At 57.9% G+C, this 13991-nt stretch overlaps 4 protein-coding genes across 4 annotated transcripts; 3 read left to right on the top strand and 1 right to left on the bottom strand.

Annotated features, from left to right (window-relative positions):
• Nucleotides 1–1852: 1852 nt before the first annotated feature.
• Nucleotides 1853–2185, bottom strand: J3D65DRAFT_549571 (Tim10/DDP family zinc finger protein; the record flags this gene model as incomplete). The annotated part of the gene is made up of 2 exons (XM_066796959.1): nucleotides 1853–2047; nucleotides 2117–2185. Coding segments are annotated over 2 exons (264 nt in total), but the record flags the coding sequence as incomplete, so codon positions are not given.
• A 1452-nt stretch (nucleotides 2186–3637) lies between these two features.
• Nucleotides 3638–6717, top strand: J3D65DRAFT_692591 (uncharacterized protein; the record flags this gene model as incomplete). Its single annotated transcript, XM_066803941.1, has 2 exons — nucleotides 3638–4127; nucleotides 4188–6717. The coding sequence occupies 2 exons, from the start codon at nucleotides 3638–3640 to the stop codon at nucleotides 6605–6607; spliced, it is 2910 nt and encodes a 969-aa protein (XP_066658201.1). The 3' UTR covers nucleotides 6608–6717.
• Nucleotides 6718–9624: 2907 nt separating this feature from the next.
• On the top strand, nucleotides 9625–11070 carry J3D65DRAFT_675418 (uncharacterized protein; the record flags this gene model as incomplete). The annotated part of the gene is made up of 1 exon (XM_066803575.1): nucleotides 9625–11070. The coding sequence occupies one exon, from the start codon at nucleotides 9625–9627 to the stop codon at nucleotides 11068–11070; it is 1446 nt and encodes a 481-aa protein (XP_066658200.1).
• An 878-nt stretch (nucleotides 11071–11948) lies between these two features.
• J3D65DRAFT_665979 (RNA polymerase III RPC4-domain-containing protein) lies at nucleotides 11949–13978 on the top strand (the record flags this gene model as incomplete). Its single annotated transcript, XM_066802880.1, has 2 exons — nucleotides 11949–12618; nucleotides 12672–13978. The coding sequence occupies 2 exons, from the start codon at nucleotides 11949–11951 to the stop codon at nucleotides 13976–13978; spliced, it is 1977 nt and encodes a 658-aa protein (XP_066658199.1).
• Nucleotides 13979–13991: the final 13 nt, after the last annotated feature.

Genomic DNA, 13991 nt, shown 5'->3' with positions numbered 1-13991 from the left:
AGGGTAGAAAACGGACAGCGTGCGGAGGTGATGGGTTTGATACTCACAAGCTTACGGTTCATGGGCGTGTTGATTCATTCGTTCACTTGTAGGCCAGATAGCTTTTTGGTGATTTGAATAAGGAAGTTTGTATGAAATTGCTACCCTGCGCACCCAGAAAACCCTCTAACACCAGTCACACCGTCGTCAGGTCTCGTGTCGTTTCCCAAGATTCGTGGCTACCCACATTTGCCGTTGCGCATCGTCAGGTGGAAGAGTCTTTGGGAGTGTTGGTATTGTTCAAGCTGTTCGAAAGTCAGACACAAGGAACTGGCTCCTAGATTTGAGACTGACCGGGGGGTTGGATGTAGTTTCCAATTTCACGGGAAACCATCAGCGAAAGCAGCTGAACCTCCCACAGCTAAATCGGAAGGGTGCGCGGCGCACGCCATGCTTGTCAACGACGACTCCGCCACCTGTTGCGCTGGTCAGGAAATGCCTCGCGGTGCGTTTGCTGGTCATGGGCACTTACCCGCGCGTCTGCCGCCAAAGTGCTTTGTCCACATCAAAGGCATTTTAGCCGATTCTGCTCGAACTGTCCGGTGATATGAAGGATACGGAATAGGTGATGAGGAGCTGGGTGCGGTATCGTTTGCGATGCGGGAGAGATGCAAAAGGTCAGTGTCGCGATGTTTGGAGGGAGGGTGATGGTGGTGATCCCACGTCATCGAGTCGTCGCCAGTATTTAAGCCGGCGCCAAGGCCCAAGATCCCTAGAAAGCAGGCTCATTCCTACCAAGAACCGCTCGGCGTTGCACCGCCACAGACGACTGTGGCACTGGCGCAGTGCAGACTGAGTTGTGGCGGCCGCATGGTCACAGACAGCGGAGAGCAGTGACCTCATTGACACAAACCAAGTTCCTGTCCCGCTGCCACGTCTCGCCCCCATATCAGAACATCGTCATGTTACATCACTGCTGTCGCTCGACTCGATCTGGCGCACTCGAAAATCATGTCGCCGGTGCAGTGCAGTCTATCGAACCCGGAAATTGCTCTGCGGAAAGGCGGTGCCACGAGTGGAACCAAAAGCTGCACGCCATTTTGTTGCAAGCCAGACACCAAGCGGAATGCGTCCGTGGTGCGAGCCACGTTTTGTTCCTAGGTCTTGGCCACCATTTTCCACCGTCCTCTGCTGGCAAGTCAGCATCTCGGTTGGCGTCGGGTGCCGCGCGGCTCGACGAGGCTGCACGTCGCGTGGTGCTTGATTGTTTGGGGAAGGTCGTCTCGCTGGGCCGGCTGCAGGACGTGTTCTGGATTCATGCCTTCGACACGGGGCCCGTATTCGCTCGACCCATTGAAGTAAAAATAATCTCAACTTTGCTGAAAAGGTGCGACGCCGACGGGAGAGAACCTTGCAGGAGTCCATGGCTTCTTGTGCATGGGCCAGCCTAGCTTCTCGGGCGCCATGAGGAATCCTACAGCTACATGTACTGGTCGACTGCTAATCGTGTACTTGCGAGCTACAAAAATAATCATGTAGGGCAGAGTGCTCAAACCTCACATGTGGGCACGAAAACATCTTTTGGTCTGCCCTTGTCAAACGGGTGCTGCCTGGAAAGCAACGATCTCGCGCGCCATCGGACAGGACGATCTCGAATTGGAATCGTATGGCCAGATTTCTTGCATTTTGACGGCGAATGTGGTCCAAGTGGAGAGATGATGGTATCTGGTTGGTTGGACAAGCTCGACTGACCGGAACGCCCCTTGAATTCACCCTCAAAGATGCCCTTTTTTTTCTTTCTCTTCTTTCAGACAATTGCAGCCAAGCGACGACGCGAGTGTACAACAGATGCTGTGCGCAGAGAAAAAGACATCTACCTGCCAGGCAGACCTCCGCTCTGGGCCATGGCAGCATTCTGCTCCTGGAAGCGGTTTCCGAGGCGTTCGGTGCCCTTGAGGTTCTTGTCGACGCACCTCGAGATGCAGCTTTCCTCGCGCGAACCGAGCGACTTGGAGGAGAAGTCGTTGATGCAGTCGTCGAAGCAGCGCTGGACGAGGTTGGAGTACATCTAGCGGCGGGAATGGGTGAGCTTGGGTTGGGCGGGCGAAGGAGTTGCAGCGACGGTGACTTGGCTTACGTTCATGAATTCCTTCATCTGCTTGCGCTCCATGCGGTTCTGCAGCTCGCGCTGCTCAGCACCGGAGAGACTGGGTGTAGGCACGAGGGTCAGCGTGAGGAGGGCGACGTGGGAGGGGGCGGCGCGGCGTACCCATCCATAGTTGATGATGTAGCGAGGAGAATCGGTGAGCGAAAACCTGACCTGGATGGATGTGGATGGGCGGTGGGGTGGAGTGGGCTGGAGGGAGGTGTGTGTGTGTGTTGTGCAGTTGGAGCTTTGAGCACAAATTTCGGCAGTGGATGGCCCTGGGGATTGACGTAGGGTTCCGTTGGCTGAAGCTGGTCCGGGCCCGGGCCTAGAAACAGCGGAGAGGCCACTGGACTGGAGCACCACAACCGACTGCTCTACTGGACGCCGCGTGATGAGACGAAGAATTCCACCTATTCACAGACGTGACCAGACCTGACAGACCCTGATTGGCGCCGCTCCCACAGCTTAGCTACCTTGCCGTACGCAGCACCAGCAGAAGACATTTGCCCAAGCAGCGTTAGCTGCTATTTTAGCTCGTGTCCTGTCCTGTGTCTGTCCACTCTACCGCACCCTCTCTCTCCCAGCTCTGCTCTGCTCGTACTGTGCTGTACTGTACTGTATTCGCGTCTTGTACAGCGCGTGCTGCCCTCCGTCTTCCTCCCTCGTCTTCTCGTCTCGCGCTTCACGTCTTCTTGCCTTCGCTTCCTTCTGGCTGCGCTGCTGCGTTGTTCCCGCGTCCCCAACACCCTGGCCAGCCTGCCAGCCGCGTGCGAGCCTGAGAGTTGAGTGCCTGAAAGCCTGCTGCTGAGCTGGACTTGCGCACTGCTGCTCCTCCTCCACCTCCCCGTCCGCCGACCCCATCGCTCGCTCTACCGAAAACCACCCTGCTGCCATCTCTCGCTCGCCCCAGTTTCCCTCTCACCACCCGGCCCGTCAGCAGGGAACCACCATCGTCATCCATCCAAGCCGACGACTCCACCATCGTCGCCAGCGCCAACCCCCAGCGAGCAGCACGCCTGACCCCTCGTGAGCGCCATTCTGCCACAGCTCTGCTTGCGTCGTCCATCTTCGCATTACATCACCCAGTACAAGGCCTCTCCGCCTCGTCCCGCCAAAACTTGGGTTTCGCGTCCTTGACGTTTCACGACCTCGGACGCCAACGGTCATCCTGCATCTGTTCAGACGCCCTTCAGGCATCCTCACCCACAGCACGCGCATCCTCGGCCCTCCTGCGCGCCTCCACCGCGCGCCCACATATCACGCTTCGATCGGCGACCTCCCTCTGTTCTGGCCCGCTCCCGCTCCAGCGCGCTCGCTCTGCAGCGCCGCTCGCCTGGGCTGCATCGATTCCTCGCCAGCACGCCCTCGCTTCGTTCTCTCTATTTTAGGAATCGCTGCCATCTTGTCGCATCCCCCCTCCCCCCCAAGAGGACGACGCCCGCCATTGCGAGTACAACAGCCCCAGCACGCCGACTCAGAGGCTGTGAGCCCTCGTCGTAACCCGCCGACATGCCATCCACTGCACAACCCAGCGTCCCGGGTCGCAATTGGGACCCGCCCCCCGAGTCGCAGTCTGGCGATGTCCCCTCGAAGCGCGATCTGGCATCGTGGTGGCGACAATTCAAACGCGGGAGTGCAAAGAAAGACGAGGAGAAAGGTATATTCTTCCGAGTGTGGACCATGGCGCGCTCATCCCTAGGCGCCCTTCCCTCGCTGCCCTCGCGATGCTTGACTCTGGTGCACCGGCAAACCAAGCGCCTGTCTGGAGTCTTACGCCGCTGCTCCCAGTTTGCTTCGCGCATCATGTTTACTCGTCCGGAGCTGACACTTTCAAAAACAGACCAGGAGAAGCCAAAGGGCATCTTCGGCGTACCGTTGCAGGAGAGTATAAAGTATGCTAACGTCGCAATCTCGCTCTTCAACGAACAAGGGGAAAGCTACATATATGGCTACGTTCCAATTGTGGTGGCAAAGTGTGGTGTCTTCCTCAAGGAGAAAGGTGCGTCTTGAACCTCCCCGCTGAGCTCTCGCATCGCGCTGACTCGGCTCGGCTTTCCAGCTGTCGACGTCGAGGGCATATTCAGGTTGAGCGGTTCCGAAAAACGCATCAAGGAGCTCCGCGAAGCCTTCAACTCTCCCGATCGCTATGGCAAGGGCCTCGATTGGGCAGGGTATACCGTGCACGACGCGGCCAACATTCTCAGGCGATACTTCAATCAGTTGCCCGAGCCCATAATACCACTGGAATTCTACGAGCGGTTCAGAGAGCCTCTGCGGGACCACCAAGCTCAGGCTGTCGGCCCCATGGATGGTCAGCGAGAGACCGTGGGCGACTTCGACATGGACGGGGCGATTCGGGAATACCAGCGGCTGATTACGGAATTGCCGCCCTTGAACCGCCAGTTGTTGCTCTACATTCTGGATCTTCTGGCAGTTTTTGCTTCCAAGTCGGACCTGAACAAAATGACAACCGCCAACCTTGCCGCCATTTTCCAGCCAGGCATCCTGTCCCACCCGAACCACGACATGTCTCCTCCGGACTACCGGCTTAGCCAGGATGTACTCATCTTTTTGATTGAGAACCAGGACAACTTCCTTATTGGCATGCAAGGCACCGCTGCGGACCAAAAGACTGTCGATGAGGTCGAAAGCGGTCCTCCCTCACCTTCATCCAAGACTCCGGTAACGCCAAACCGCTCAAAGACGCACAGTTTGGGCAGGTCAACTTCAAACGCCAGCGCTGGAGCCGAGAGCGTCAGACAGCAGGGAATCATGCGCAGAAACGTCTCCGTCTCTTCTCGAAAGTCCAAAGCATCTGGCTCGGTTACGGCAGCCAGTCCCGCGAGTGGTGCCTCAACAGGTTTGCATAGGAGCAACACGGTACCTTCAAAGAGATCTCCCGCCATCATCCCTCAGAGATTTTCTCGAGAATATAGCGAATCGCACAACAGTCCGCGTTCGCCCGCGGGTGCGTCTCTTTCAATCCCCGAGTCAAACAGACCAGGTCGGCCACCCCCGAGCCCAACACACATTATTTCGCCCCCTTCAAGCAACGATACGACCCCATTAGCCGCCCCTCCCAGTGTGACGTCTGCGACCGGCCTCCTTCCCAGCCGGGAGACGCCACAAAAGGGTAGGGTAGACAATTCTGACCGCGAAATGCCAGGTGGATTCCGCTCGTTTACCACCATGTTTTCGGCTTCACCTGGATCGGACACGGAGCAAAAGGAGAAGCGCAGGCCTAATAAGCTGCAGAAGAAGAGGGCTCCTAGCACTAACCCCAGTGCAGCCAGCTCGACGCACTCTCTCCACGGGACCCTTCCGGGAGGAGCACCGCCATCCCCGCTCCCTCCAAATGTCGCGGCAGGTACGCCAATCAAAGAACAAACGCAACCTTCAGCCATGCCAGAATCCTCACCCCCGAAGCAGCAACAGCCGATGAGCGCTAACCCGCTCCAACCCAGCATGTCCCCAAGCGCATCCACGCGCTCGCATTCCACGACAGCAGATTACTCGGAAGTCGAGCACGGGGACGAGGCCTCCACCTATGACCACACCGAGAAGGAGAGGAAGCGACACTGGCGCATCTCCCACAAGAAGGAGCCGTCCCAGGGCGTCACTGAGCATGGATTCGGTTCTAACCCCGGAGCTGAGCAGAGCATGAGTTCGTTTGGGTCGCGCGGTGGCCGTAAGAGCTTGACCATTGAGCCACATGAGGCTTCGATCTGGAGTGATGCCAGCAGGGAAGCGGAAAAGAAGGCGGGACCGATTGAGTGGTTCAGAGGGAAGCTTGCGGAGAGAAAGGAACGAGAAGAGGCCAAGCAACGCGCGAAGAGCCCACCCAACAACCGCATGGTAGACTCTCATGGTCACACTAGTTATGCAGGGTCGGCAGCTGGTTTGGGACAGCAACGCTCTTCGTCCAGTCTTGCTGCCCACTCCCAGCATCGCCGTGGCCGCTCGGCTGAACTGCCTCGTACATCTACAATACTCCCTGAAGCTCACATCGTCAGCCCCGTTCCGGAAGTTTTGGAGACCAAGCCCACCCCTGGGGTCAGTCCAAATCGTCTAATGGACTCCGAGGTCGACCTCACCCCTACTCAGACACCACCATCGCACGGCACTCCGCCTGTCGACCCTGACGACCACTTTTACACCCCGCTCCCGGGCACACCACGGGAGCCGTCAGGCTCGCGACCAACCTCAGGTCATCACCACAGCGCAAGCAGGAGCACCTCGGCGGCGGCAGCTCCCATGTCCGCTCCCGCCGAAAAAAGCAGTGTAGTCGAATTTCCGCCATTTGAGCCCAGCATCGAGGATGCGCCGCCTATCAACAACGGCTCGGTCGAGACGGCAATTCCTACGGACAGGCTACAGCAGCTCCCAACTGATGCGGAGGTTCGGTCAACGCGCAGCGGCTCCCCTACTTCGACGGCATCGCCGCGTACTCAACGCATTCGGTCCATGTTGGATGTTTAGAGGCGGGGGGAGAGCAAGCAGTGGTGCAGGTCTGGCAGGCTGTGTTCTCGCCTGCCTTTGGTGTCTTGCATGGTACGAGCGAGCGTGCATGTGTTGGGGGTTTGGGAGTTGGTTTGGTTGGTCATCAGGCCGCGTCGGCCCGAGTCCCGTTTCGATTGTTTGGATCAGTCGCCTCATCTTTCTGTGGCCATGGCGACCCGCGTGCGTCGTTGACACCAGTTATGGCGGAGAGAGAGAGAGAGAGAGAGCGTAAAGGTTTCTCTTATTTCTGGGCCGCTTGGCAACGCATTGCGAATGGCACGTCGGCAGTCTCCATGGCCGCAGTCAGACTCGAGGACTTGAGTGGGGGTCGTCGCGAAGGGCCATTTCAGCGAAGGTCGGGGTGCTGGCAGGAGGGAAAGCAGTCGGGTTCCTTCATCGCTCTCTCGCAATGGTTCCTCTTCCTTCCTCGCCTCATGACTGGTGGGATAATGGGAGGATGTGGACAGGGGTCGTAGGAGAAGATGCGAGAAGGGGGTCGAGGAAGGAGAGACACTTTGTATCTACACGTGGAGTCTAGTACCTCGAACCGTAACGTATCGCCGATTTCTTCTCATCTTTGTTCTTTTCATTTGTTTGCCTTTTGTTTTGCGTTCGACTGATTGCTATGTCCGAGTGGAACTCGCGCAAAGCCACCGGATTCGGTCGTCAAGTGTTGTTCAAAGTTGGAGTCGTGAGTTAGCTACTGCGCCGGCTCTTGTCGTCACAACGAGCTACGAAAGAAAAAGAAAAAGAAAAAAAAGCAAGCAGCAGTCCTCCTAGATTGGACAAGGTAGGTACACGTCTGCTTGAAGCCTGCTTGTTCTTTCAGCCAGTCTTTTTTTGATAGAGAGGGGAAGAAAATCAACCATGGGGACTCGCCAATGGTCTCTCTGTCTCTCCATCCCGAGACTCGACCAATGTCTTCCACTGCCTGCCTTGCCGAGACGGCAGCAAGGCAAACGCGCTGCCTGAGCGAAAAGCACGCGTGGCTAACGCGACCCTTTTCCGGCAGACGAGTGGAGGCCGCCCTATATTATACCTCGCGGGGTAGAATGCAAACAACGCATGCTGCCGGATAGACTTCCTTGGCCTGCCCTCTATGTACGATTCTGGCGGGCCGGCGGATATGCAGGCAGGATGAGCAGCAGAATATGGATACATTCGGGCAGAAAAGCAGGAGCGTGGCCATGGGCAGGTGGGAAAAGGGGTCGCTCAGCTGAGTAGGGATGTCGCGAAGATGTGGTGGTGTGGGGGAGAGACATGGGGGTGCTGCGGAGACGTCAAGGTTGATGCTGGTGGATGGGGCGGGGGGCCAGGGGTGGTGTGTGGAGGGGTAGGTTGTGGATCGCGAGTTGGAAGGGGTTTGCGCTTTGCAGAGAGAGGGGGAGAACGGCGGGCAGATCCGGCTGCGCGAAGTCAGAGTTGGGCCACGCAATGAGCCTGTTTTTGCCCTTTTTTTGTTCGATTGTCGTGAACAAGGTTCGGGTCGAGAGTACCTAGCGCTTTCTGTTGCAAGCAAAGTTCACGCCTCTGCGCTGCTGCTATCCGGACTGTTGTCCTTGCGCTCGTGATGGTGGAGCGGGCATGGACGAGACCGTGCCTCCTGTCCGAACACTATTGAGACGACGGAGCAGCAAAGGGTCAAGAGGGACAGGTTTTCGGTGTCGCCGTGTAGATCAGACCTCTGCCACCTTCATCATCGCCGTCGTCATGGTCATCTATTCGTTTATGCTGGCTCGCAATGACCAACAAACAGCCTCGCTTATTCGGCATAGTCTTCGGGCAGCGCTGACCTGGAAATGCGGGCGCTCGCACACAAAGGCCGCGACGAAGATGACAGCGGATCTGAGTGAAACCTGGCGTTGGCTGAGAGCCTTGAAGCGTTGCAGTGTCGACCCGAGGCGGTGCAGCCCAGCCAGGGCAACTTCAGTTGGCCATGATCAGCGGGAACACACGGCCAAGCCTTTTTGATCTGCCGAGCTTACTGCTATTCTTAGCACGAGCATGCAGATATGCAAGACGGTGTAAGCGGATTTTGCTGTTGCAAGGGGACGAGCAGCGGCATTCTCGGCCGGTGGTGAGCACGCCAACGTGTCGTGGTCCCCCTGGCACCCACCCCCTGTTGAGCTGTGATTGTCGAAGAGGGCAGGCTTGCGGTGTGGGAGGGTAATTGGCGATGCAAATGAATGCGAAGAAGTTGGACGAAGAAAATAGCTGCCGGGATCGTATTTGAGTGCACGGGATGCTTGTATAATGCGTCATTGGAGACGTCAACGGAGGGCCCGACGCAGCGGACGGATGGACGAATATACGACTGACGTGCCATCGAAGCACATGTCTCAGCATGCACGCAAAACACGGTCATCATCATGCTATGTATGCTCCCCCATCCGTTGCGTCGGCTTCGGGCTGGCTGGCCGGTGCTGTGCTCGCTGTGTTGCGCTGCGCTGCGCTGCGCATCATGGCAGAATCTGAAAGGAAGGCTCCACCCACAGCTCATGCCATGCCATGCTATGATAATCCCGCTCCACACCTGCGCCTGCGCCTGCTCGTACCATTCACTTCCTTCCTTCTAAAGCGACAGCCCTGGTCTCTCTCTTGCTCGCCCATTCTACCGACATACCTCACCCGTCCTCCCTCTCCGCCTCCTCAACCTCCCCCTCGCTCTCTTGGTTGCGCCAGGCCAGGTCTCTCGCTCGACCGTCTCTCCTTCACCACACATCTCCTCTGCTTATCGACAAGCCCGACGACGCCCTCGTGTCTGCACCTCGCTGCACCACACAGCCAAGTCCAGCCACTCGGCCACTTGGTGAGTCTCATCGCCGTTGGTTGCACGTCCAATCCACCGCCGCTGCTTTTTGCCGTCTCACGCCTCCCCTCCCACAATGTGCCGTTTGTTGACAAAGAGCCTGCGCCAGTCTGCCACTGCTCGACGCGTCTATAATTGACCCTCCATCCCGCGACTCCGAAAGCCTTTTTTCCTCGACAAATCGAAAATGCCGTCCCTTCGCTCCCTCGCTCTCCTCGCCCTGCCGCTTGCGAACGTTTTTGTCCAGGCCGACCTGGCGTTTCCTGCAGGGAACTCCCTTGCCCTGAAAAGCAAAGTCGAAGCCTTGCTCGACGCCGCTGCCGACTCGGTTCAAGACTGTCTGCACAACCATCAATTGTCTTTCCAGAAAGAATACCCTGCCGTCGCACATGATGCAAAGGCAGACGAGGCTGCTGCAGCCAAGCCTGAGCTTGTCAAGAGGCAGTCGACCAACAACAACACGAGCGAATCCTCGCCGTCCCAATCGAGCACTGCCGCCCCAACCACGTCCTCGGTCGTAAGCACCTCGGTGCCCCCTTCGACGACGCAGTCTACGCAGGCTCCTTCGACCTCGACGGTTCCCAGCACGACGGTGCAGACTTCGACGGCCACTTCTGCTGCAAGTACGTCATCTCCCGCTTCGTCTGAGACCTCTGTCCCTGCTACGTCCACCATCCCGTCCTCGTCTGTAGCCAGCACCAGTACCACCTCGACCGTCACTAGCACGGCCACTTCGAGCGCTGCTACGTCGAGCTCCTCCCCAGGTGCGTCTTCGTCGAGCTCGAGCACTGCCCCTGCGTCTTCTTCTGAATCCTCTGCCGCTCCGACTTCTACAAGAACGACGGTGGTTACTGCGAGCGTTTCCTCAGCAGAGGCATCGTCGACGTCTTCCGCCCCGGAATCTTCATCCACATCGCAATCGTCAAGTTCTGCGAGCTCACAATCATCTTCAGCTTCTTCTTCGACTTCTTCCGAGCCCTCAAGTACTGCTGCTGCTACTTCTACAACTGTTTCTACAACGACTGACACAGAGTCCTCTTCCTCAGCTGCTGCGACTACGATCACGACGACTCCGTCCAGTTCGCAAGAGACTTCCACCACGACCAAAACTTCCTCTGCCACTCCCGTTGTCGTTGATGTGACAGTCACGACGACAAACAGCGCCGGCAGCACCACCGTCGTTGCTAGCTCGGCCCTGGTTGGCGCCACAGTGGCCGTAACTACCACCAACAGTGAGGGCAAGACGACCACCCAACCTGGCGTCATTGTTACCACCACCAACAGCGCCGGGTCGACAGTCACTGTGACTTCAGCAGCCAATGCTTACTCGCGCGCCACCTACAGCTCTGGCCAGGTCTTGACGCGCACCAGCGGCACCAGCACCTTCAAGACGACGTACACGCCCGACAATGTCAGCAGCGTTGTCTTGTCGACGACGACGCTGCCAAATGGCGAGCGCTCGACGCTGACTAGTTATGCCACTGTTGATGCAACGCAAATTGCTCAAGCTTCAGGGGGCACTGCGACCGCGGGCGCTCCCACGCTCCAGACGGGTGCGGCTTGTAAGATGGCCGGCGTCGAGGCTGCGGCCGCCTTGGCTGGTGGCGTCTTTGGCCTGACCTGGTTGCTTTAAGGTGACTTGAAATTGTCATGGCAACCTTTCACGTCAATCTCCAGCATTGCCAGGTTTTCATAAGGATCCTTCACTTGTATATCTTCAGATTCTCTTCTCTGTCTTTATTATTTTATTTTTTCGTTTTCTATTCTGATAGCTCCATACCCACACTCCTTTACGCCGTCACGACTGCATGCCTGCATCCAGACTGCCCGCCGCCAAAAAGCCTGTCCTTTCTATGCATTTAATCCGTTTATGAGCGTTGTTGCCTGTATTTCAGCGAATCATCATATCGGCGGCGGGCTTGTCCTTACGATCCTTTTAGTGTATTGTTTGAAGAATCATCTACTAGCGGGAATAATACTCGCATGTTTGGATAGGAGATGGAAATTATGGAGGGGAGCGATGGTATTTCTGATACTGGGGTGAAGTATCCACAACTTGTGTAGAGATGGACGAGGGATAGAATGGCCAGCGATGGTACAAACGGGTCAACCGGGAAATCTTATAGACTTAAACCAATACCTCAAGTTGCTACTCCCTGGTTGGATGTGACATGCCGGTATGGATGACTTGACTACCTGGATTTCTTCAAGAATCAGCTTGTAGGATAGACATGGCCCATGCCAATAGTTCTTTTCCGTCTCTGGTTCTCTCAAGTACTTAGACCACCTGTTTTGTTTCGCCAATGGTCACCCACCCTGGTTCACTTCAGCTTGGGCGGAAATGTTGGTGAACCGTGCCCTACGTCACCACCGCAGCAGATCGATGGTGGTACAGCTCTGACTCGCCTCGCTAAAAAGTTCCAACAGCTCCCCCCACGTCCACCTGCGCCTTTGTTTCCGCAAACAACGACCCGTGCCTTTGTTTCTTTCTTGATTCGCATTCGACTCGACATGCCTCCCAAGCGGGGCACCGCTCGCGCCAAGCGAGGCACAACGAATCCCAGAGGCCGTGGTCGTGGCCGCGGCGCAAAAGCTGCATCCGAGAGCCGCCCAGAAGCTACCGAGGCGGAACCGCAAGCCAACGAGGAAGAGTCGCTCTTCGTGCCGAAGGATGAGCCTGCAGTGGCGCCAACGTCTACCGCTCCCACGACCGACGTGGACATGACGGGTGCGGGCGAGGCGGACGCGACAACGACCAACACAGAGGCCGCCGACACAGCCGCTGGAGCCTCGGAACCCGAAAACACTGCCGCAATGGCTTCGGCTGCCAGTAGCGCGCCTTCTGCTGCGGCATCGCCTGCTTTATCGGGCGCTACGGAGGGCGCAAGGGGTGGCAAGAAGGCCAAGGCCATGGCTAGGATGCCGACATTCAAGGGAAGACGGAGCAAGGAAGAGAGAGAGGCAATGGAGGCCGAGGCGCAGGCGAAAAGGAGAGAAAAGATGGCGCAGTTGAACTCGGAAGCCAGGGCTGCGGGCGCCGGAAGAGGCCGTGGGGATCGTGGGCGCGGACGTGGACGTGGTGGTGACCGTGGCGGAAGGGGTGGTAGGGGCGGCTTCATGGGGTCAAGGGAGCAGCACAAGGAGGAGGGTATCTTCACAGAGGGCTGGGCGACTGGCATTGGTGAGTGTTTATGAGCCTATGTGGTGTGGTGGGCGCAGCTAACAGGCGGACAGACCAGAGCCGGCTCATGATCCACCGTGGAAAGTCATCTGGCGCAGGATTCTCGTCGGGCAGCAGCAGGCGCAAGCCAGTTGTCAAGAGCGAGGGGGGCGATGGTGAACAACCCGAGGCTGAGGACGGAGGATACATTTCATCAGACCCAGAAGCCGATTCTTTGGGCCCGCGCATCGACGTGGACAGGATCAACATCAAGGACGAATTTGACGATTTGGAAATAACCGGGGAAGGACCTGCCCAGCAGAGGTCAAGAAACAACAACACTGGCCTCGCGCCTGTCCGTCTTCAGCGCCGGGAGCACCACAACGCCGCACGCAAAATCGTCGCCGAGGCGCCAGGTGATCCTGAAATCAAAACCGAGGACGGTGCTTCTTCCAGCAAGAAGGGCAAACAAAAGGCCAAGGACGTTCAGGTGACCGGCGAGCAGGCTCACTGGAGAGGCGCCTGGGGCTGGGAAAACGAAGACGGCGTCGTCAACATCAAGGACGAGCCCACCGAAGACTCGGCCATCCCGACGGACATTCCAGAAGCGCCCATCAAGGACGCCCCGTCGTCGCCCGAGCTGTCTCGCAAAACCAAGCCCAGGATGAAGTCGCGCAGAAAGCCGCGCTGGGGCGAATTCGTCGCCCACACCGAGGAGGAAAAGGCTGAACAGGCGCGTATCCTCGAGGCCAGGGAGAGTGTCGCAAAGGAACTCGGCACCATCGTCCCTCCGCGTGAGCCTGCCGCAGACGCGGACACTAGCACGCCCCGCGATGCTGACGGCGATACTGCCATGAACGAAGGCACTCCCAAAGAACAGACCGAGCCCAAGCAAGAAGCCATCGACAACCGTCAAGACCGCGTCTACCTCTTTCAATTCCCGCCCGTCTTGCCCAGTCTCACAGTCAAGGACACGGTCAAGCCCGAGCCAACTTCGCCCACGCACCCTCACGACGTCGACGCGCCCGCTGCTGCCACGGCCGAGTCATCCAACAAGCAGCCGCAGCAGCCAGCCGTCAAGATCGAAGACGACGGCCCCTCGGGACTCGACCAAGTCAGCCCAGACCTCCCAACCGTGCTGTCCAGCGGCAAGGTGGGCAAGCTCCGCGTTCACGAGAGCGGCCGCACGACGCTCGACTGGGGCGGCACGAGCCTCGAGCTGCACGCCGGCATGGAGGCCAGCTTCTTGCAGGACATTGTCATTTCCAAAATCGACCCGCAGGAGGAGCGCGTCGGGCGCGACGCCGGGCAGGCCATGAGCTTCGGCCGCGTCTTTGGCAAGTTCGTCGTCACGCCCGACTTTGAGGAGATTGTCGGTTAGTACTGTCGGTGGG

This window comes from Phyllosticta citribraziliensis (assembly GCF_038025025.1).
Source record: "Phyllosticta citribraziliensis strain CPC 17464 chromosome Unknown J3D65scaffold_3, whole genome shotgun sequence".
NCBI classification, from domain to species: domain Eukaryota; kingdom Fungi; phylum Ascomycota; class Dothideomycetes; order Botryosphaeriales; family Phyllostictaceae; genus Phyllosticta; species Phyllosticta citribraziliensis.
Note: the sequence above shows the minus strand (reverse complement) of the source record. Positions and strands in the feature narration are given on the sequence as shown.